The sequence below is a fragment of the Protopterus annectens genome, chromosome 8.part1 (assembly GCF_019279795.1).
Source record: "Protopterus annectens isolate FY-2018-M chromosome 8.part1, PAN1.0, whole genome shotgun sequence".
Classification (NCBI taxonomy): domain Eukaryota; kingdom Metazoa; phylum Chordata; order Ceratodontiformes; family Protopteridae; genus Protopterus; species Protopterus annectens.
In genome coordinates, this window is record NC_056742.1 from 471,903,368 (window position 1) to 471,928,786 (window position 25,419).

The window sequence follows — 25,419 nt, forward strand, 5'->3', positions numbered from 1 at the left end:
GCTGCACATCTTTTCCTACATCACTGCTGTCAGTTATGCTTGTGATGCCTGTCAATCAAGGGCAACATTCTCATACATACAATAATGTCATAGGAAGGTAGCTGTCTCCCAACTTGACAAAAGCTTGTCTTATCTAGAGGGACCTCATGGGTGGAGCCAAACATTGCATTAACAAACAAGAACTGGTTTACAGGACTTTGGTGTATAGTGCACAATAGTAAACCTATCCTGCATGAAGGATATACAACTGAATTAATAACAAATAATACATAGATGCACTTCAAGGAAAGTTACTCATAAGAAGCAGTAGCATATACCACAGCGAGACAGACAACAATGGAATTAGGAAAGTTAGTGAGTTACCACCTGCCTGTATATTATACTACTGATGGAAAGAAACTGTAATCTTAGATAAGTCTCAGTCCTAATGTATTATATATATATCACCCTACCTATATTACTGTGTGCTTTTTTCCCCTGCAGTATAACTGCCAACTACAAACCCAAATATCGTATTCCACAAATCCTTGTGTGGCCCTGATCTGTTCCAGAAGTGATCAGTTTTGATTAATTCACTTCCAACAAAAGAAATCGTGAACGCCACCATCCCTATCACTGCCAAAGAAATAGGCCAGTATGAAAATATCATTTATCAAAACATTCGGTTGGAAAACCCAGTGTGAACATTTTTCATTTTCCAAATCAGGTAGCATGCATTCCTATGCTGCCAAACAGGCACGTGGAGATGGAGACAACATCGACAGCGTCCCCCACTTCCTAGTTACATCCCCCTTCCATTCATCCCCACTTCCTGGTTTCCATTCCCCCTTCCATTCACCCCCGCCAAAACAATATCAATACACACTAGAGACAAGATGAGCCGCTGATGATATGCTGATGCGACTGGGACTTGAACATCTCAAGTCTAAAGTTAACTAACATAATGGAGAATCACTAACTGAAACATCTGGAGAATGTTGTCAGTGATCTTAAGTATGATGTGAAAGTTTTGTTCTGTAACATACTACTAGACTTCTGAAATTACAGCATCTGAACAGTTGTACAGTGAAAACCTACAAACACCCACCAGAAAATTACAACCAAGCATGTTTCTATTACGCCAACAGTAACAAACAGAGAAACTCCCAAAGGTATTGCCAAGTCTTTTGTAAACTAACCTCATCCCCTTACACACAAACAATAGGGAAACCACTGTTAAAGGTACCAGGACCATGCAGTTTTTAAAGCTAAAATCAAACAGACGATGAAACAAAAGATGGCTACAACTGCTGCCTGCAACAACACTACATCCTCGCTAGTTACATGACGTACCTGAGTTCTTGATAACAAAGCAATCGGACTGCAGTGAAGTGCCTTTAGTGTGAACTTGTTTTACCTTTTAGATCGCTGAAGCAAGGCGCCCGTAACAAAGTGTGTCCTGTGTCTTTGTCGGCTAACAAAGTTTCTGAATAACTGATCTTTCATGAGCGAGTGAGCTTAAGCGCTAAAAGCAGCACTAATGGTTAGAAAACAAAAATAAAATACATAGACAAAACAGCAGCTCTCCAGTCTATCTACCTTTGTTGTAGTTGTAGCTGCAGACATTTCAGTGTCTAGACATATCTCTTCTGTTTGCAGTTTTAATGTCTCGCACTTATATGGTAGCCACCATTTCCGGGATTACAATAGTTCCATCACCTAGAATGCAAATGTAATTTCCTCCATAGTACGTATCTTAAGAGTACAGCACTTGACAGGGATTTTTCTCAATAAAGTTCAATATTAGCATCATGTAACTCCATGCTGAAAAGTAAGTTGAGAAGGTAACTGACAAAGTTCAGTTACTTTTTCAACTTATTTTTTTAACAGTGGAGCTAAAATAGGACAGTAAAATTATTCACGCTTGGGGAAGGCAGTCAGGTGTAACATCATGCAATTCCTGTCACCTCAGAGACCGCTCGAATTTAACCACAGAGGCACAATGAGATAGTACTCGGGGTTAATGAGTTAAAGTAAGTTAGTACCTAAAAAGGATGATTAGCATAGTCTTTCTATAGAGATCCCAGAAAAAGCAGGTAAAGAAAGCCCAGCATTTCCAAAAGAGACATCCCAGAGGATTTGTCAAAGCCAACAGTTGTCAAACAATGAAACCAGTCTCACTAAGGTGGCCCAGGCCTATTTCATGTGTAACTCTAGGAATCTAAAAATGTACACTTAAAGCATTAACAGTACTACAGCAACATCCCAAGCAGAAAGACATCTGAGGACTGATGTCTGGGTATAACAGAAGCAGTTGCCAGGTCCACCTTCAGGTCTTTCTAGGCTGAGTACAGCAGTCTGATGCTGGGCATAAAGGAAGGGTTGGTTCTCAGGGTTACCCTATCCCTATGGATGACAATGAAAGGTTATTTGCACAATAAGGCTTGTAGCTCTGACACTCATTTGGCAGAGGTGATAGCTATCAGCAGATTGGTCTTCCAAGTGAGCATTTTCAAAGCAGCCGAAGCTGCTGCCTTAAAAAGTGGTAAAAAGACGTTATGTACTCACCATAATGTTCCATCGGTGTTGCCCATTTTCATTCTTCCTCATCTTATGGGTTCGGATCCAATCCCTCAGGTCCAGCTTGGCCTTTGCAAAAGCTTGTGGCAACAAGAAAATTCCTGAGCTACTCCCTTACCCATAATGCACCAACTCCCTCAGATCTTGTTTGCTAATAACACTAGAAAGACATAGAAGTGGCATACTTAAAAACACTCACTCTTCCAGGAGTTTTTAAGGCAGGGGAGTGGTGGGAGGGGGAGTTGAGGAAGAATGAAAATGGACAACAGCAATTTATATAAAGATATTGAGCATAATAGGAAACCTTTTTATAGATACATAAGATGTGGAAGGAGTAAAGATACACAAATTGATAAACTGTGTGCAGATTATTTATTTATTCGCAGACACAACAGATTATAGATATATTTATAAAATCTTATGCAAAACAGTTTGGCTCCACAAAAGAGGTGATAAGTTTTCCTAGTGACATCCAGATAGCCCCAGATACTGGAATCACATTAGATTATATTGAAAAAACTGTGCAAACTGGATCCAAACAAAGTGCAAGGAGGAGACGGAATTAGTAACAATGACCTGAGAACACTTCAGCAAGAACTTACACTACCATTATATCTATTATTTACTAGATCATATAAATATGGAGAGATTCCTCAAGATTGGAGACATGCGCTTATTAAACCTGTCTTTAAGGGAAAGGGGAGTAGGACAAACCCAGAATCATATAGACCCTTAAGTCTACTTTCATGTTGTGGAAAAATAATGGAGAAGGTAATATTGGATAAGTTGTTGTCAGAACTGGATAGGTTGGGACTTGAAACCATATATCAGCATGCATATGTTGAAAATAGATTTATTACCACCTGTAACATGATGTACTATAACAATATAATAGCTATGAATGAAAAATTGAGCTGTGATGTAATCTGTATAGATTTAACTTCAGCATTTGACAGGGTCATACACAAAACACTGATCATTAAATTAATACAACTAGGTATTGATGTACTCTTGATAAGATGGATAGTTGCATGGCTTACAAATAGGACATGGCAAGTATCATACACCAACTGGACAGGTGAAATCCTTGGTTACACTCAGGATGTCCCACAGGGCTCTGTCCTAGGCCCTTACTTGTTTAGATTGAATCTTTCAGACATTACTTTTTCATCTGAGGTGTTCTACAGTCTATATGCTGATGACCTGAAATTGGGTAAACTGATTACAAGTGTCACAGTCATGTCTGCAAAATAACTTGACTAAATTGACCATTTGGGCACAGGAGAATAATGTGATGATAAATACATGAAAAACTAAGCATATTAGATTTGGGAGACATAAACTGAAATGTGAATATTTAATAAAGCAAATAGTGATTGAAACTGTAGACTCATTTAAGGACCCTGGGTATATGGGTAGATTCAGCCATGAGTTTTTCTAATCATATAAACCAGTTGGTTAATGATAGTTACAGAACTATAGGTTGTATAAAAAGATTTATAAAGTCTAGGAAATCAAACATAATGAAGTAATTGTTTATTAGTTACATTAGACCCAAACTTGAGTATGGAATAACAATATGGAAACCCTATAGGAAAACAAGCATGAGTAAATTGGAAAGAGTACATCGGAAATATACCAAGGGTATCCATGGATGTGAAAATCTAAGTTATTATGAAAGACTAAAATATCTGAACTTGTACTGTGTCTCTTACAGATATTTAGGAGGAGATCTTATTCAGGTATATAGGGCATTTAGGAACAACTACCTCTGGGAATGTTTGGGGTTATCAAAAAGTGCTAGAGAATCATCAGATAACCTATGTAGAAGATTCTATAGGAATGAAAAGTGTACTGATTGGTTATCTGACAGAGTAGGTGATGCATGGAACAGACTACCAAATTACATTAAAGCAAATACTAGTTTAGATATGTTTAAGAACAGCCTGGACACTTATTATGGGAACAAGTGTTTTGGTATATTGGCAAGCTAGAAGGGAATTAATGCCCATGCTTGAAATATTTGTACGTATGTATGTATGCAACACAGATGGAACACTATGGTGAGTACATAACTTCTTTATCTGATGTCAGTTTTCATCCTGTCCTCAGCTTATGGGGCAGAGTCCCAGCTACTACCTAAATCCCTGAGTGGACTTGAAGGATATTCCTGAGCACCATTGAATCAAGTGATGCTTTGCCCCTGGAGACCATGTCCAATTTGTAATGAGTAACAAAGGTATGGGGAGTAGCCTGATCCACACGTCATCCATGGAAACTCCAAACTGAAAAACTGAAGTAGCCATGGCTCTAGCTGATTGAGTCTATAATGATCTTGATAAGGTGATGCCCAATTGGTTATATATAAGAAATACAATCACCCAGCCATCTGGCCAGTTATTTTGGCAACAGGTTTTCCTAGTTTTATGGCAGGAAAAGGAAAAATAATTGCTGAGTCTTCCTGATATTTTCTGTTCTGTGCAGGTAAACTGTCTGTGGACATCCAATAAATGTAAAGTGGATTCACCTTTTTACTAAATTTGGGGAAGAATACTGACAAATGAATAGACTGATTAATATTAGCCCCTGAAACCACTGTAGGGAGAGAGAAAGCATTAGTTTGCAAAGTGACCCCATCTTTGTGAAAGACCATGTAAGGTGGTTTCAAAGACAAGGCCTGAATCTCTTGCAATCTTCTGGTGGAAGTAATGGCCACTAGAAAAATCTTTTCCAGGAAAGATAGCTAAGGTCACATTTAGCTGCAAGTTCAAAGGGGGGATTCTGCAGTGCCAGACTTAGGTCCCATGGGGGAGTAGAGTCCCTAAAAGGATGCCTCAGAAGAAGTGTGCCTCGCAAAAAGGTTTTGCAGAGTCTATGAGAGGCAACAGTAGCACCTTCAAATCCCATGTGAAAATTTAATATCGCTGCCAATTGGACTTAACTGTGGAAGAGCTAGCTCCTTCTTCAAAAAGTAAGGTTAAAAATTCAAGGATACTATGCAAAGGAGCTGAAAAGGGATCAACAGTACTTTGGGCCCAGTAAGCAAATCTTCTCCATTTACTGGAGTAGACTTTACGAGTAAACGGTTTAAATGAAGATAAAAGTATCCAATGGACTAGGGAACAGAGCATAGGTTGTCTGGCTATTAATGGAATTGGAGAAGCCAGTCAGTTAAACTCAGGTTAGGTGTCTGGATGGATCATGCCTATTGGATGATGCGGAGGTCTGGAGTTTGATCTAGAATCCACTTTTGGTGGAGTAACTGAGGCCAAAGGAATGGGAACCAAATCTATTGAGGCCAAAAGGGTGCAGTGACGATAACTGTACTCTTCAAAATGGCAGCTTTCTGGAAGAATTTGGAAATCACTGAGATCAGTGGGCCAGTTGTGAAGGACAGCATCCCTCGGTGACTCACCCTGTGGGGGATCAGGGAAAAGTAGCTAAAGTAGCTGCTGCACTTGTTGTTTGGGGGGGGGCATAAAGGTCGCACCAAGGCTGTCCCCACTGATGAAAAATCATATCCATCACATTCTTGTTGAGAGACCATTCATGAGGTAGAAGATTACACCTGCGCACCTTGTCTACTATCACACTGGACTTCCCCAGAATGTGCATTGCAGTGAGAAAGCAGTTGGATGAGATTGCCCACTGCCACAGTCTGAGTGCCTCTCGACACAAGGAGTAAGATCTGGTGCCTCCTTGTTTGTTGATGTATCAAACTACTGAGATGTCCATTTGATTTGGAGTCATCCCTGGGGAAGAGCATCTTGAAAGGCCTGCAACACTAAAAGCACTGCTTTCACCTCTTGGACACTGATATGCAAATTGGCCTCTTTGGGGGACCAAGTGCCTTTGACAGTTTTCTGCAGATATTGCCCCACCACCCCAACTGGGAAGGATCTGTGGTCACTATGACCTTGGGCTGAGGTAGAATAATTGGACAGTCTTGTAGAACCTGCTCTGAGTGAATACACCACCTGAGATCTCTCTCTTGCATGTCTGAGTAATATGTATCAGGGTTGATATAGGTTGATAAAGTATTGACCATTGCATGGCTAGCATCCACTGTAGAACCCTCATGTAAAATCTGGCTAAAGGTACTAGGCATTGTTCCTAGAGCCTGAAAGACCAGGCAAGCTGAAACTGCTCCTATAAATTCCAGATTTTGAGTAGGTTCCAAATGAGACTTTTCATAGTTTGTTATCCCCAGATGAGAACATGTCTGGAGAACCTGATCTCTTACCTCTATTACTAGATGCCTGGTTGGGATGGTAATCAACCAGCCATCTAATTATGGATACACTCGGAATCCTTGCAGTCTCAAGTGAGCTAGCATTACTGCCATACATTTGGTGAACACCCTGGGGGCTGTGTTGAGACCAAAAGGCAGAACTCTGAATTGGTCATGACTGGCTCCCAGCCAGAAGTGTAAGTACCTTCTGGATCTCTTGTTCATCTTTATGTGATAGTACACATTCTGAAGGTCTAACAAGCATATCCAATCATCCTTTCCCAGAAAGGGCAGAATGGACTGAACTGTGCCCATCCGAAACTTGGTGCATCAAACTGATTTGTTTAAGTTGCTGAGATCCAAGATTGGTTTCCAGTTCCCTGTTTTCTTTGGCACTAAAAAGAACCTTGAGTAAGCTCCGGATTCTATCTGGTCTGGCAGGACTTCTTGGATTACTCTTTTTTTCTAGCAGCTTTTTGTATTTAAATTGCTAGTTGGTCCATCTGACATGGGTGGAACATCGGGGATTTTTCTTGAGATTGCAGGTAAAAGGGAAAAGGGTATTATATAGCCTCTGGAAATGATCCTTTGCACCCAATTATCTGTCGTTATCCCTAGCCAGGCTCTCTGGTGCAGGGATAAAAGAACCCTGATTCCCTCCAGAGGGATACAATCGGGTTTCCTTTCAGGAGCACTGGTAGGGTTTATCAAAGAATGAATTTCTTCACCCTTATTTTGTGGGCCACCTCTGCCGCAAGGTCAGCATCTACGATTGGAGTTCCCCCTCTACCCCTGGGGGAACTTCCTCCACATGTGTCCTGGAAAGGACCCTGGGACTTCTTGAACCACATTTTCCCAGTACCTCACTGATTCCTGGAGAAGGATCTTTGAGGAGTGGAAAAGCATATGCCTACAGTAGGCAGAGTCTTTCTGTCCTTTTCACACCTGGATAATATATCTTTAACTTTAGGGCCAAACAAAGACATGCCATCAAAGGGAGCATTGATGAACAAAGACTTCACAGGCTCCATAAAAATCATATAAGTGCATCCAGGCATGCTTCCTTATGGAAACACCGGAACCCACTGCCCTTGATGTTCCTTCAGCCGTTTGCAAAATTAGCCTCATGGAAGAATTGGAAACTGATTGCAGGGTAGTCAGCTGAGAAGTCACAGACACCTGTACCTCATCAGAAATGCATCCTGAGAGGGGGTCAGAGAGTTCCTTAATCAGGTCTCTCTGAAATGTGCTAAGTAGTTCAGAGACCTTAAGTCAATGGTCACTGTAGCATAGACATGCTTCCCAAACCTGTCCATCACATGAGACTCCTTGTTTGGTGGATGGAAAGTGGAACTCTCTGTTCAGCGGGTTCCTTTTTAGTTGCACTGATCTAAAATAATTAAATTATTTTTAATAATATCCAAAATTATATAGGAATGATTTGAAAAAGTCATCATAAAGGCATTAGAATAATCCATACTTTGTGTGGAAACCGGTCTTACTGACTGGATACCTTCACGCATATTATCCGTAGATTGATTCTCTTCCATCTGGGGTGGTATTCTTCTGACTTCCTGGAGGTGCCCTGCCATGATTTGTATAACAAAACTGAATGGCACTGGACAACCATTTAGAAATTGTCTGTTTTCATACTAATTGTCCTTTATTCTCACCTTCTTAAGAAACAAGCAATTGATTAGAATTTCTGAACTCCTTTGTCCTGCCAATATAATATTGGAGTTGACTGCAAACATTCAAGGTGAGCAGAATTTTATCTCCCTTACTTTTTGGTTCAGTATGGACTACAGGGAGATGAACAGACTGATTCAAAGTGAACTCTAAAACAGATATTGGCATCAAAGATTAGGTAGTTTTGAAGCAATACTCTACCTTTATGAAAGACAAGATAGGGCTGAACCAAAATAAGGGTTTGCTACTTGAAGGCTCTTCTTGCAGAAGCCTAGAGAAATGAACAACCCTATTTTCCAAGATAAGAACTTGAAATCAGCATCGTGAACTCGTTGAGAAAAGGAAAAGTGTAAGTTTTTCCAGTACAAAGTTAAGATCCCATGAAGCAGCCACCTGTTTTCTAGGTGGATGGATATGTAATACCCCTTTCAGAAACTGTTTTGCTTGAGGCAATAAAGAAAGGGGGTTCCTTAAGCAGAGATGCAGAAATGGCTGAATGATTAATCTTAATGGAAGAGTAGTAAAGAGGTAATAACTCGCATAAGTAGTGAAGAACCCAGGATGTTTGAGTCTTAAAAGGGCCTTGATTTACAGTATGGCATCAATTAGAAAATAGTTTCCACTTAGCCATACATAATTTTCTAGTGTCAGGTTTCTTAACCTCCTTTAATATCTGCTGCACACATCCTCACAGAAAAGTTGCCTGAAGATATTAAAATTATATCATTCAGGCTGTGACCTGAAGAACTTGAAGGGCGAGGTGGATCACAGAGCCCTTGTCTTGTGTAAGTCCATCCTGAGGAAATTGCCCTTGGCCATTTTCAAAAGAAGAGGAAATCACTGTTGCCTGTGCCAAAAGGGAGTTACCAGTACTATTTTTGGATAGTCTTTTTAGATCTTTAAAAACTTGTGTTATCTGAGGAAAGGGTGAAAAAGGCATACAAGAAAGTTCCTGTCCATGGGAACAAAAAGGCATCTTTCTTCCAGGCCTATATGCAAAGAGTCCTGCAGCAGAACACCTTTAACTATTTGTTGGGAATGAAGGCAAACAGATCTACTCGAGGTGGATGATTTCCTGGAAGACCCCAGGATGTAACTTCCTTTAATGGGATTTTGGCCCAGTACTGCTCAGCTTGTCTGCTGCAAAATTCTGCTCAGATGGAATGTAACATCTAGGGATAGGTTGAGTTGTACAGCCACTTCCCAAGCTGGCATTGCTAATCTGCAAAGAGAGCAAGACCTGATTCCCCCCTTTTATGTACCACAAGACTGCAGTGTTGTCTGTTGCTTTCTTATACATACTGTTAATGTTGTCCTTTCATACATTCAGCTTCTTGGTTTAGGGACAGAACCTACAGCCTTCTGGTCTTCCTGACATCAAAGATAATGTACAACCTCCTGAGCCACTGACATTGTTCCATTTAACAGAAGACTTCTGTTCCATTTTTTTTTTTTAGGAGAAGGCCTGATAAAATTAAAAATGGTTTTATTTTCATTCAAAAGAAAAAAACAAGAGTATCATTAGTGACACATGTCTGTATTCATAGATAAACTTAGTACAACTATAAATAGGAACTTTTAACTGGTTTACTTTGTTCATTTCTGAATGGTAATTGTCAGTAGATCAGTAAGACTTTATTAGCAAGAGCAGAATTGTGAAACCTGTGGATCTCTTCTTAAATAATGTACTAACTGAAGAGTGATGGGACAACCGTCCATCACTTGTTGCAAGGCAATATGTTGCTTGAGGTTTCAGCAGTCTCTAGGAGCAACACAGTGACAGATGAAATCACTGGTACACTTGCTACATTCTGTCATTATCACCACTTCTTTTAACAAATAAACTAAATCTTAATTCCTCAGTAGTAAAACTTGCTGGCTTTCTTCTTCTTTCATGCTGTGTAGTGTCATTATGTTGGTTTACTGCTGCACTGGCTGTGTTTATTAGGACATTGGACATATAAACCAACCAGTAATAGAGTGTATAAACACATCGTCTTTAGATTCAAGATCAGTCTGCATCATTGCTTTACTTTTTAAGTGAAATGTACAACAGAATGCTTTCCTTCTAAGTGGGATATAAAAGTTCTTTAATGTCGAAGTATATCATTTGTCTGCCTTTTTTTCCCCACAGTCATTCAAGTGGATAAAGCTGTTAACCAGGTGAGACGAAACTTCCTGAAATCTGTGCTTCAGGGAGATGAATCGGCTAATGGAAGGTAAAATATAGTGTTGAAGATGATAAAACCCATTTATTTCTGAACTGCATTAATATGCATAAGAGGATGCTGTATCTGTTCAATTTGTACGTTTCATTGCTGTTTCCTGTCTGTAAAATTATCATTGAGGTTTAACATGTCTGCTGCTACAAATGCTATAGCCATTTCTTATGTGTATGGCATGGGTTTTCTCCCCAGATAACTTCCAGTTTTTAAAAGCATCTCAGATTGTCATATTTTTTAAGCATCAAACTTCACTCTATATTTTCCTGCATTTGATCTTTATAATCTGCCTCATTATAATTTCCGAATCATGAACATTAATGACTAATTTTCATTTTTCAGTGTTTTGTAAAGCAGGGTAACCAATCTCCTACTGAACTGAATTGCATGTATTTTTGTCTTCAGAACTTCTACTAAATAAAAACCTATTTTGATCATGTCTGTAGCAAAGAGGGATAAATCTCTGACTACAACCTAGACAATAGATTGATTATTGCTCCCTGCACTGGAGGAGCCATGTGGAGGTGGGAAACGAGTGGAGGGTCTGAATCTGCTCACTTTTGTAAGGATGGGAGGTGTTTATGCCTGGGAGCATCTGCACCATCCGAGCTCTTGGAGGAGACTGGAGAGCTAGTGAAGGTGTTTGTCTCAGGGTGGAAGATGGGTCGGCAGACCATCTGCTTGTACCACTCACAGAAGCAAATGAAAGTCCCATGCAGAACATTTTGCATTCCTAACCCCAGAGGTGTCACAAGTGGGGAATAGAATGCCCTGAGGGGAACAAGCAGGTCACTGGAGGGACTAGGGAGAGAGGCTGGAAGGTAAAATGTGAGATAGAAAACATAAATAAATAAACAAAATTGCAAATGCAAGTTATTTCTTTTACATTCTGTTTATGTAAATTCAGTATTTTGCTTGTTTATCTTGAGCATGTTGTAGTTGTATCTTTCGGCTTTTCCCGGTTAGGGATCGCCACAGCAGAACTCCTGTCCGCTAAAGATTGGCAGTAGATTTTTATGTACCGAGTTGCCAGCCCTGATGCACAACCTTCAACGAAGGTAAGCCCATTCACGCATGTCTCCACACAGAAGACGCTTTAGCTGAGAATCGAACAGGACAACGTTTTACTGTGAGGCGACAACGCTACCACAGCACCACAACCGCAGTTATCTTGAGCATATCTTATATTATTGTTTTCATAGGTAATGTTCATTAATATGCATTTGTTAATTAAGGATTCATGTGCAGCCAGAACAAGCTCCTCCTTTTATCAGTTTTCTGGCTACACTATCTTTGCCTCACTGACAGCAGCCTTTCTTCTTCCTGAAAGTGGCATGTCTCTTCCTTTGCAGTTCAGTAATGTGTTAAAAAATCCAACTATCTTATTTCTGTTCCACATTTTGTGTCATTTGGTTTCTGATGTGCCAACAGTGGTATGATGGATTGTCCAGAACAAAAGCTAAAATAAGTAATTGTAGATGGCTTTGGTTGACTGTGGATTTTAAATGTTTTGGACATAAACTGCAAATTTGATTGGTACCATACTGCAAAGTCATACATATTTTCATATTTTATCTTTCTTCTAAACACGGACAGCTGATAAGAACTGTGCAGCCTACATTGTCAGTCAATTCTTTCTTACCTGCTAGATGAGGTGCAGATTGCACGGAACCTGCAGCTTAACACTTCCCATACCCTTTTTGTCTGTCTGACACACACATTTGAATTGAATTACCTGGAAGCACTGCTACCTGCCTTTCTGTGCTCATTATCCCAAGTGTCCACTATCCTTCCACTCATTATATATCATCATGGTACTATGTAGACACATGAACAAACAGTTGCTTGTTTTGCACCCCTGTGACCTATGATGTTTGGACTCTGCTCTCCCACTTGTGGCATAGAGGGATAAAGATCTGATTATGGCTCAGGTAGCCTGGTTTAATTAGCGTATCAGATATCTTGGGTGCTGGCAGAGGAAGACAGGCATGCCCATTCTGGGGGGAGGCACCTGCTCAGGCACATGAATTGGTCAGACTTCTCTGTCTGAGGGTAGTGAAACAGTAATGTAAAGCTTCCTGAGGAATAGGTAGGGGTGGCTTGCCCACACCAGCTACTTGCAGAAGTGAGTAGATCACTGTGGTCCACCCATTGCACATCCCACAATGGCTCCCCTACTGAAGAACGACAGCTGAGAAGACTGAAACCCACATAACCAACACCACATGGTCGACAATCAAAATCAAAATGCCGACAATGGGGAAACAGTATGTCTCCGTGGTGTGGAATGGAAAGATTTTCATTCCTGCACTGTAGTGCGATCTCGAAGTTGGTATATTAAAGTTATGGGGGGGGGGGGTGGAGCATGCTAGCACAAAAAAGGAAGTTTTATTTTCCTTTTTTTGTGCAGTAATTACTTTGCCGGTGTTTTGATTGTTGACCATGTGGTGTCGGCTATGTGGGTGTCGGTGTTTTGTGCTGTCGTTCTTGTGTAGGTAATCCCCCATAATACATGGTGTTACATGCAGGTCTATATCACAGCAACAATAAAATGCATTCACCAAGGTGTGTGTTGTGATATTGCGGTATAGTTAAGATCGGAAAATTTGCCCTTTCCTCTCTGTAATGCGATCTCGGAGTTGGTATATATAATTAGCAGGGGATGCAGCCCCCACAAGTGTGACTTCAGTGAACGGCATTTTCGATTTTTAAGCTGTTCGGTTAACGTCCTTTTCAATGCCATGATATAGACCCATTACATGCATATTCACTGGGGAGTTAGTAACAGAGGACATGACAAGAACTCAGGATGCCTTGATCTCCTTGTAGTCCACGGGGAAGTTAGGAGAGGTGGGAAGACCTATTGATTAAGGAGAGGCACTGGTGTCCACTGATGATCACCTGTGTGGGATACAAAAATAGCTGGCAAAAATAAATAAATAAATAAATTTTACTTAGAAGTAAATCAGAGAAATTAAATGTGTTTTCTCTGTTATCTGCTGCAAACAAGGAGAGGTAAACTATGGATGTAAGGGGAGAGCCCACGTATCAGATGGGAGTGCAGGGACACAGCTACTCTGCAAAACTGCTTTTAAAGTACTTGTTTTTAATTAATAGTTGCCATAGCTAAATTTAGTATTGGGTCATTGAAATCAGATAGCTGTGATACAGAAAACCAAAATAGTTGCCTTGAATTTCCTTATCCTGGCCCCATCGATTTATTAGGAATATTGTATAAGTGTACACCTCCCTGTTTACAGAAAAAAACATCCCCACATTTCCCCTGTGCTTTCCATCCTTTGTCTTCAAACTGGACTCTTGCTGCATTTTTCCTGAAAGATGCTGCTTCTTTTGACTCTACTGAGTCCATTATATGTATTACAAGCTTTGCATTATATTACTGTACCTCCTTTTGGGTTCCACATGTTACATTGATCTTGCTTTAGTCAAAATGCACTAAACAGCATTAAATCAAAATTATTTGGTTGAATGCTGGATGTGCTCACGTGACTGGCTTTATCACTTTGAGTGAATGAATGTGTTCCATTCATTGTTTGTACACAGTGTGTCTTTTTCCTGCGATCAGCAGTCAGTAGGTATGGAAATGTCTCCTTTTCTCCCACTGCACTTGAAGTTTGATCTCAAGAGTTAGTATGTATAAATAGCGGGGGTGTGAGGGCAGCCCCCCCAACCTACACACACACACACACACACACACACACACACACACACACACACACACACACACACACACACACACACATACGCGCACACACACACACACACACACGCACACACACACAAGAAAAAAAATGTGGTTGTTTTCCAGCTTGTTTAAAGGTTTTGTTGCTCGTTCGTCTCTAATATATAAAACAAGAAGGCTTGGGGTTTCATTCAGATGCATTAATACATACAGACACATCAGAATGGGTAGCAGCATCTCTAAATATGAATTAACTAGTTAACAAGCAGAACTTACGTACTTATATGCTTACATGTCAACAGCTAACTACAAAATGGCAGTCAGACTTGCACGTTCTCAGTATTTATACACTTGTGGAAGCCCTTGGATAGCTTCTTAAAGGTATATACAAACATGTTGATCTACATCCTCCCTCATAAAAACATTGCCCTTTGAAAAAACAATATCAAAGCTTGACATGCATTACTATATATATATATATATATATATATATATATATATATATATATATATATATATATTTATAGGAAACAAAACACAATGTTCATGTCCATGTTGCTTCATATCTGCTACAGGGTTTAGAGATTCGACCATATTTCGTAACATAAAACAGGATGAAATTTAGCAACAGGGACAGTCTGCAGTGCACAACTCATATCAGGAACTTCTGGATTCATCACAGGAACAGGAATGCCCACTGGAACTTCCTCTGTAATTGGAACACTGGCCAACTCACTCAAAAAAAAAGTCTTTCTCACAGGCTGTCTGCCAGTCTCAAATGTTTCCGATTCTGCCTAAAAGTTGCTCCTTCTGATTTCATGATGTATGATCTTGGCTCTGGACCAATATTCTTCACGACAACAATCCAATCATGACCTTTGAACATTTGCATCCTTACCACTTCTCCCTCTTGTAATGGCTTGAGCAGTTTACTAGTCTTATCGTAGTAGAACATCTGGGATAGGCATGTCATCAACAGACTGGCTTTCACTAACCTGTTGTTCTTGACACATGAAACCAACAGTTGACTACTGATTGGTAATGTGGTTCTGGTTTGTCTCGACAGAAGTCTCTGAGCAGGTGAACCAAGAAGTTTATGATGAGGAATATTTCTGAGATTCAAGAGATTCAGGAAAACATTACTATTGTCTCGTTTTGACTTCTCAAGTAACTGCTTTGCACTTTGAACTGCGTGTTCTGCCAAACCATTTGACTGCAGGTACTCTGGACTACTTGTGACATGAGTCAAGTCCCATTCTTCAGCAAATCTTTTGAACTTTTGGCTTGTAAACTGTGTGCCATTTTCAGAAATAACTTTGTGAGGACTACCATGAACGGCAAAATGATGCTTCATCTTAGTAATGACTGTACTAGATGATAGATTGGGAAGTAAGTCAGTCTTGAACCATTTGGAGTAAGAGTCTACTAACACCAAATAATGTTAACAATTCCACTCGAAGATATCAGTGGCTACTGTCGACCAAGTTACTTCCGGAACCTGGTTAAGCTGAAGTGGTTCCTTCTGTTGATGAGGCTTTGTACTATTACACACTGAACAAGATAAAAGTGCTCTCTCATTGTCTTGTGACACAGAAGGCCAAAATACAAGTCCTCTCACCCTTCTTTTTGTCATTTCGGTTCCTGGGTGACCACAATGCAAGATAATAATGTAGTCTGGTTGCAAGGACTTTGAAACAATTATTTTCAGACTTTTCATTATGATACCTTTGTCAGACAAAATCTCATCTCTGTATGGAAAATAAGGTTGCACTTCTTGAGGTAAACTAGATTGCTTTGACAGCCATCCATGATTGATAAAGTGGTTGAGCTTTTGTAAAACTGCATCTCTAGCTGTGTGATCTTTCAGTTCATCAAGATGTGTAGAAGAAAACTTTCTCACTTCCATAACTACAAAATCAAGGTTCTCATTCTTGTGCTGTTCTGTGGTATTTCTGAGTGATTTGGATAATGTATCAGCAGGATAAAGAAGTTTGCCTTTCTTCTAGACAAGATTGAAATTGTACTTTTGTAATCTCAGCATCATATGTTGCAGTCTGGCTGGAGCTGAATGCATAGGTTTTCTCAAAATAGTGATTAGAGGTTGGTGGTCGGTTTTGATCTGGATAGGTCTACCATAAATGTAATCATGGAACTTTGAACATGCAAACATAATTGCCAGAAGCTCTTTCTTGATCTGGGCATACTGCATCTCAGTTGGGGTAAGAGTTCTCAATGCATAGGCAATATGTTGATCCTCCTGTAGAATGTCTGCACCAAGAGCAAATTTCAAAGTATCACAGGAAAGTATAACTGGCTTGTGAACATCATAGTATCTGAGAGTTGGTGGACTGGCAATTCTCTCTTTCAGGCTGTTTGGTGAAGCTCTACGCAAGACCAGGATCATCTTTTATGTGTCATTTCTCTGAGTGGCGCTGAAATTTGACTCGTCTGCAATGAACTTCCCCAGGTAGTTGACCATGTCAACAAAATGTTGCAGGGCTTGAACATTGTCTGGAGCTGGCGTCTCAAGAATGGTGGTTTGTTCTAAGGGGTTTGGTCATAAGCCTGTACTCATAAATAAATGACTAACATAAGTAACTTCTTGTAGCCTGAACTTGTATTTGTATTGATTGAGCTTAAGATTCACTTGCCTTGCCCTTTTTAGACATTTTCTGAGGTTTCTGTCATGTTCAGCTTCATCACAACCTACTAGTAGTATGTCTACTATAATAACACAAGAATACCCAGACAAAATTTGCTCTATTGCACGTTGAAAGACTTCACTAGCAGAATTTATTCCAAATGGCATTCTCAAAAATGTGTACCTGCCAAATGGAGTACTGAATGTAGTGAGTAATTAGGATTTCTTGTCAAGACAGGAAAAAATAGTGGCTTTGAGCATCAAGACTTGCAACTTCTTTGACTGTGTGCATTGGATGATGAGGTATTTTTACCACTTTGTTCAAATCTCATGGGTCAGTACATATTCTGATATCATCTGAGCTTTTCTATGATCTACCGCCAAAGAAGATACCCATTCAGTTGGAGTTTTGATTGATCAAATCACACTTTGTCACACCATTTTATCTAACTTGGCTTTGCATCTGTCCTGCATGGCTATTGGAACTTTACATGCTGGGCTGATAACTGGACTGGCCTCTAGGTCTGACTTCGTGGAGTACACAGCTGCCTAGTTTGTCTTGGAACAGATCAGCATAATTAGAAAAAATGTGCTGGGCAAAATTAGAGCAGTGGTCTTTCAAACTAACATGATGAACTTCCTTATTAAATGAAAGCAATCCCATTTTCAAACTGTCTCTGAGCCCTAATAATGACTGGATGTGCCTCTTGACCATATAAAATAGCAAGTCATAGTTTCTTCCAGCAAAGTAACATGAAAGCAATACTGAGCCTTTGATTTGATCACTTCCATAAGCAACAAGCTTTGCACACCTTGCCAAATCAAACCTTTCACCTTTACACACTCTAGCAAATGTTTCGGCAGACATAACATTGCACTTGGAACCTGTGTCAACTTTGAGCTCTGTAGATCTGCCATTTATCCGAATAATATAAAATACTTTATTCTTGGCCCTTAAATCTACTGTATCATCTGTTTCATGCATCACTGACACGCCATCAACATAGAGTAGAACTGCCACCGTCTAACTGATGAACTTATTTCTTAAAATGTTCCCTTTTAATAAAAGAATGTGGGCCTTTTGATTTAAAAAACCTTTTAAAATGATTCCATTTATTACATTTGTGTCATTGTTCCAAAAGCTAAACATTTCTCTCTTTTAGATATATAACTTCCACCACAATTACAACAGTTGGCAATGAAATTGGGTTGGGGCCCATGCTTTGAGTTTGCATGCTCACTCTTATGCTTTACTGAGATTGTGCGACTTCCAGAGTTCACCTTCATACTTGCTAGAAAGTTCTGGAGTTTACCAGTGAGTGCTGCAGGGTTTGCAGTTTCTGTTGTGTGCTTGGGCCTGTTTATTTTGACCATGTGCCGGACACTATCAACATGAGCTTTATCACTATGCTTTCTAGAGCTGCTCTCATTTGTAAGCATGTTTGTGTGCTTTTCTGTGAGCTCGTATACATGACAAATCTCAGTGGCCTTATTCAAAGTTAAATCACTGTCATGAAGCAGAATCTTTCTCACAGCGTCATCTTTTATGCCACACACAAGTCTATCCTTTATCAACTCATCCCTTAAGTCACCAAATCTGCATGTTTTAGCTTTATTTCTCAGGTCATTTATATATGCTGCAAAAGTTTCACCAGACTTCCGATCCCTTGTGTAAAATAAGTACTTTTCCATTATAACATTTGCCTGGGGGTTACATATTTCTCTAAATTTATGGTTTAAGCACTCAGGGTCCTCCCTTGACTCAGCCAGTAAAACAATATGACGGTTTCCCCCCTCTCCAGCATAGACAGCAGGTGCATACACAAATTAACATTCCCTTTCTATAGCTTCTGACCCAGCTGAATTAAGTAGAATAAATACCTTTGTGTGGTCCTTTTTATCAAAAAATGCAGCCTGTATGAAAATGTTGTACTCTTGCTCAAACACTCTCCACTTCTCAGCAATATTACTGTCAAACACAAGTGCATTGGGTTTTCAAAATACATTTGCCATGCCCACAAATTATACACAAGAATAGTGAAAATATGGCCCTTGTAATTATGTGTGAACAAACTGTTCTGTGAGCTTGTAACAACATTCAAATGCACAATAAACTCTTTGAAATACTTTACTTTGCAAAATAAGCTCTGTGTGGATGTACTTTGCAAAATAACTTTACTGTAACACTGCACAGACATGCAAATGCTTTATGCACTTCTAATAACTCGAATATCTTTGCTTAATACGAAAATGCATATGCTTTGTAAAAATGTGGTTGTTTCCCTTTATTTTATTCATTTTATGCAATACGGACTTTATTTCAAAAATTTCCATAGTAATTTGAGTATTTTTATCAATATTGTACATATCTGTTCATGCAAAATTTATTTGGAACATTCTGTATGCCCTATTTCATATTATGTGAAAAGAAATAGTGCTGAGCACGTTTAAATATCTAAAATTTGTTTCTGACCTGTTTTGCAAAGTATGCACATTTTGGGGATAATCCACTCTAAAAATAAATGTCTTAAGTCATTTCAGCCAAGCCGTTTCTGACTCCATCCCTTTCAGATATTCGTTTACTCCTATTTCTCAAACAGTAGATAACCTTGTCATAAAAGGAGACACTGCCAGCCCAGCTATCTAGAGTTTAGTAAATAATTATTTGTCATTTGCGAATATCAACATGATTCATATTACAAATGTATTATAACCGTGTGTCATATAAGATGGTTTGTACAGACATGTGCTGAAGAGATATTTTACAAAGTGCTATTTAAAGATGTAACCACAGCATTCCCTACTTGATTAGAACAGAAATGTACCTGCACTATTGTAATTGTTTAGATGTATATATTTTAACAATGGAAACTGGAACACAAGAGGTTAACTTCAGAAAAATAGCTGAAATTAAATTTCCTTATGGTCACCTAATAAAAGAATGGTATCTTTCAGTTTTAGTGCAGTAACAGAGACAATCTTGGAAATTTTATTGTTTTATGACTTCCAGGATCTGCCTTAGATCTAAGAAAAGCCCTTGTTTGTGTATTTTCACAGGTAGATACTAAATGCTACCAGCTGATCAGTGGGGGTTTTCACCTGGGATAGAGTCAGGTGACAAGGAATTATGTCATTCTGCAAGCTATCCCTGCAGTAGTATTTGAGATATTAATTTAAGAACTCTCTGAGAGTGCGAGAGTATTCTGTATTTTGTCTTTGACCTGACAACATCAAGATCCACTCACTACATCTGCCTTGCTTGCTCTGAAGTAAGTTATTAAGGTACAGTAATTCTCTTAGATACAGTCAAGAATATAGCAAAGCTTGGATTAAATGTTTTTCTTTATTTATTTGAGACTGTCCTGCAGTGTTGTTTTAAATATTTCCTGTGATTTTGAATGCTGATGTACCTGTAAGTATATACTGAGTATTTTCTTTTTCTTTTATTATTTATTATTAAATATATTTAAACCTTTAATTGTGGCTGACCTGTCTGGAGATATTTAAGTTCTGGGAGTACTTGCATATTTGGCGACCACTGTGTGGGCCACTCCTAATAGCCTTGTTCTTGGTCAAACCACCATTTTTATTAACAGTAACATTATACATTAAGATTGGACACCCTTTTCTGAGGGCTTTAAAGTAGTTGATAAGAAGTGACTGGTGGCAGGGGAAACTACCTTATAGTCTGGGCAGAAGGTGCATAGCTAGTAAACCTGTGCCAGCATTTCCCAGGTGTGTGTGTATGTCAGCTACTTAGGCAGGGACACAAAGCACTGGTTGGACAGAGAGGGTGCTGGGGGTCTTGGCTTGGACACTCAATTGAGATCTCATCTCTATAGCTGTGCCAGTGGGGAGTCTTACTGGGGATCTGGAGAAAGAGGGAGAAACCAGCCCCAGACTGACTGTCATCTCCATGTACTCTTCAGAGAAATTACAGTCTACGCAGAGAGCTGCTTCTGGAAATATTGTGTGTGTACTTGTCATCCTCCAAATGTGTCCCCCACTGGTGCTAGTGGTAAGGATGGCGACTCCTTGATTACTGGTCCAGAGGTGGGGCGTCACAAACCTCTCCTTGGAATCCTACTCAGGCTGCATGAAATTTCTTTCACAAGTATTAAGGTAAAAAACTGCCCATCCAACGTACAGGGGCAAAAGGCAGTTAACTTCTTCAGCAGTGAGAACCACTGACTGTTCAGCCTTCTCTCAGAATGGTATTCTAAATTTTTATTGTAACATTTTAACTGCTGGATAAAAATATTTATGTTTATTATCTGTTGTTGAGAGAGTCATATTTGGCTTAAGGAATAAACAGAATGGGAAGTTTAAAGCACAGTGTGAGTGATGTGAAATGGTATAAGCAAGGGGTGCTGTCCACTCCTCCTTTTTCTGTTGTAAGTTATATCTCAACCCCCATAGAAGGTTACTGAGGAAAAAGCTATTAGGAAACAAAGTAACCTACAAAAAGAAGTAGTGGCCCCTGACTATTGCCAGATAAGAGGATTTACTTAATATTGCCCAAGGATTTGTGGACTTTATGAAGTCCAGGGAGACAAGTCAGGTCCCACCAGCTACTCCTTTAGCCTTTCTAAATTAAAGGCCAAGAGTGGTTGCCTTTCTAGAATAGTCTTATTCTTCAGGATCGAAGGATGAGGAGTAACAACTGTCTTACTGTGAACACTCCCTCCTCAAACCTATCCTAAATGTGATTTGGATGATACCCTTTTGTTGGCCTCTCCCCCAGAAGATTTATCCTTGGGGATATACTTCATAAAATAAAGGAGGCTTTTCAGTGTGAGATTAAGGAATTCTGTCAAGTTTAAACTCATTACAGGTAGCTTCTAAGTCTGCCAAACCCCAGAACACTAGCTATCCCTTCAGCCCATGTGGTGCTAAATGATGTCTTTGAGAACATCTGTCTTCACCCAGAATTACCTGCCTTCTGCCCCAAGGGAGCCCGATCTTTTTTTACAGAGTGCTTGATTTTCATAAACATCTCTTCAAAAACCCACAAGCTGACCCATCTGTCTACTGAAGCCAGTAAGGGCACACCTAAACCCTGCTGCTAGACATTCTCTACCTATTGCCAGGGAAAGTACACTACTGGACAGGAAAAAGGGGTATACATCTGCTACCCTATCTATAATGGCTGTTAACTTCCATTTCCACATGTTAAAATGTTTAGAGCCCTTGTAACAACAAATTATAGATGAAGAAGATTACTTTGCAGATGAGTCTCCACTAAAGGGCACACAGGGGACAGAGCAGCACTGCAGGTTTCCAGACATTCACTGACATGTGGTTATGATACTTTAGATGGTTCCTGCAGACCAGCAGCTACTGGATGTCCTTCAAGGATGCATCTGCAGTCATAACATATAGGTTGTCCTGCCTCAGGCAGCCCTTCAGTCGGCCGGATTCCAAAGTCTGGGTCTGGCCCCGGCTGATGTCGCACTTTTCCCGACGTCAGAGCTTCTGGGGTATAAAGGCATCAGCCGACGCCATTTTCCTCAGTCTTTCTTGCCGCGCGGTGCCCGAAGCAGAAGCTGTTCACAATTGCCGGTCGGTCAGATCCAGAGATTTCAGCTACCGAAGACTTCGAAAAAAGCTAAGTACCCCGTTGGGGACTCTTTCTTGCCTCAGCCGATGTCAGACAAAGTAAATAATTGTTTAACTTGTGGGAAACAAATACCTCATAAGGATTTTCATTCTTACTGCCTTCCTTGCTTAGGCCCAGACCACGACGTATCAGCTTGTTTAGCCTGTGCCTCCTTCAACCGACGGACTCTTAGACGTCGGTCAGAGTTTGCAGAGGAATTTTTTGGAACCACTTTTGCTTATAAAATGTCGTCGGAGACTCCGACTTCGCATATGGTCAAAAAAACGCAAGGAAAAGGACCGACACTCGCGGCCCGCGGTTTCGACTGAAACCACGGCTAGGTCTACCGCGAGTGTCTCGGTTTCGGCTGAAACCGAGTCCACGGTTATTACTGCTACCGAAACCATACCTCCGACCACCGAGGCCAGAGAGGCCCCAGCTGAGTCGGCTTCAGAACTCCCTACCGAAGCTAGTGCTCAAGAATTGTCCGACACCATACCTTTGGACATTTCTACCCCTGCACATGGGGCAGCTAGGCCCCCAGCTTCTATGTCTATTAAGGCCTTCTCCAGGGCTAAAGCTGCCAAACTTTCAAAAACTTTGCCTGCCAAATCTACTTCCCAGAGGCCTTCCTCTAGTTCTCAGATTCTCAGTCTTGCTGAGGACCTTATATCCTTAATTAGGGGTTCCCAACCTCACCCAGACAGGGCCTCCCAACCTCCTCCAGACAAAAGGCCCAGGACTGATCCCTCTGAACCTCTCTCCTCAGATTACTCCACGGATGTATCTGATTTGTCAGACCATCAGGAAGGGGCCTATTCGCCTTATGAGGATTCAGATGCAGAAGATTCTATTCCTTCGGCCTCCCCACCTGAAGAATTTTCCTTTGGGGAGACTTTTCACTCCATGAGGGAGCACTTTCAATGGCAGGGTCAGGATTTCTCTGATTCTAGAAAAAGATTAAGGACCTTTTTGCATTTGCCCCAGCATAGGCCCTTAGCCATACCACCTGTTCTAACTGTAATTGATGATGTGTACAATGATGTCAGTACTGCACCCGATTCTCTTCCCCCGGCCCCTGCCAAACCTGACAGATATTACAGGGTCCCGGATTCTCACTTCCACCTGTATAAAGCCCATGCTGCAGACCCAGAAACTATTTCTCAGGGCCCTAAAGGGGTTGCAGCTGCTACTGCCAAAATCCCCTACCCCCTGAAAGAGAGTCTAGAGCATTAGAGAGATGGGGAAAAAAGGTTTATACATCTGCTACTCTTTCTGCCAGGGCATTAAACTGTCAATTCCATATGATACAGTACCAGGAATTTTTGTTAGATCAGCTGAATAAGAAGCTTTCTTCACCTGAACCTTTAGACCATAAATCCCTTCAGGATTTGGTACACAACTCTCAGCAGGTCAGTAATCATTTCTTAAAATGTGGCTATGATGCACTGGAGGCTTCATTTAGATCAGCTATGACTGGGGCAGTAATTTGTAGGCATGCCTGGCTGAAGAAGCAATCTTTGCCAGACCATGTCAAGGCTAAACTCCTCGATGCTCCAATGGAGAAACAAAATTTATTTGGCTCCCCTGCACAGGAGATTCTAAAGAAGGTGGAAGAAAAAGCAAAATCTGTGCAAACAGTAAAGGAATTCCTGCAGGTCCAACCTCCGAGGTTCAGCAGAAACTGGCCTACAAAGAATTGGTCCTTTCCAGACACCTCCAGAGCACAGAGGGGCAGGAACAGACGCCCTAGAGGCAGAGGTCAATCAAAGGGTGCCTACAGGGGCCGTCAGTGGCAGCCTGCCAACCAGAGGAGTAGTGCCACAGCTACAACTACAACCACTACCACAGGACAGACCCAATGACTTGACTCTGATTCCGCCTACCAGGGATCAACTGGAAGCTCCCTTGGGCGAAAAGCTGACTTTATTCTCAAAAAACTGGCATTGCATTACAAAGGATACATGGACATTGCAAATAATTGACAAAGGATACAGGTTTCACTTCCACACTTTGCCAAAAAGGGGCGGAATGCCAAACCTTCCACCAAACCAGAAGGCAGAGGCTTTAAGACAAATCAGCAATTTACTTCAGATGAAAGCTATAGAAAGGGTACCATCTACAGAACAAGGCCAAGGATTTTACTCCAGATTATTCCTTGTACCAAGAAAAGAAAACCAATGGAGGCCTATTCTCGACCTGTCCGCACTGAACACATATCTCATTGTGCCAAAATTCAAAATGCTGACCCTACAGCAACTTCTTCCCATGCTGGGCAAGGAGTCTTGGCTGGTGACTCTAGATCTCAAGGAAGCATACCTGCACGTCCCTATCCAACCAGATTGCAGAAGACACCTCAGATTTCTTGCAGGATCAGAGCATTATCAATTCTCAGCATTGCCCTTTGGCTTATCTACTGCGCCCAGAGTATTCACGAAATGCCTGGCATCAGTAATTGCACATTGCAGACTTCAGAGAATTCAAATTTATCCATACCTGGACGACTGCCTAATACAAGCGGACAACAAGAAAAAATTGTTGAAGGACTTGGCCTATGTCATACACCTGCTACAGGTCTTGGGATACACAGTCAACATCCAAAAGTCAAGACTAGTGCCATCCCAAAGGATAACCTTTTTGGGTGCGGATCTGGACACAATCACTCAGATGGCCTTTCTCCCAGAAGAAAAACAAAAACAACTTCCAGATTACTTCATGATTTTGACAAGACAAACTCAGCTTACTGCAAGGAAAGTTCTGCAGGCCCTGGGTTAC

At 40.6% G+C, this 25,419-nt stretch overlaps 1 protein-coding gene across 1 annotated transcript in view; it reads left to right on the forward strand.

Annotated features, from left to right (window-relative positions):
- RPGRIP1L (RPGRIP1 like) overlaps window positions 1-25,419 on the forward strand; it is a 1,932,928-nt gene that overhangs the window by 1,694,364 nt on the left and 213,145 nt on the right. Inside the window, 1 exon segment of the mRNA XM_044082016.1 lies at window positions 10,614-10,698. Within this exon segment, the coding sequence (XP_043937951.1) occupies window positions 10,614-10,698 (85 nt within the window).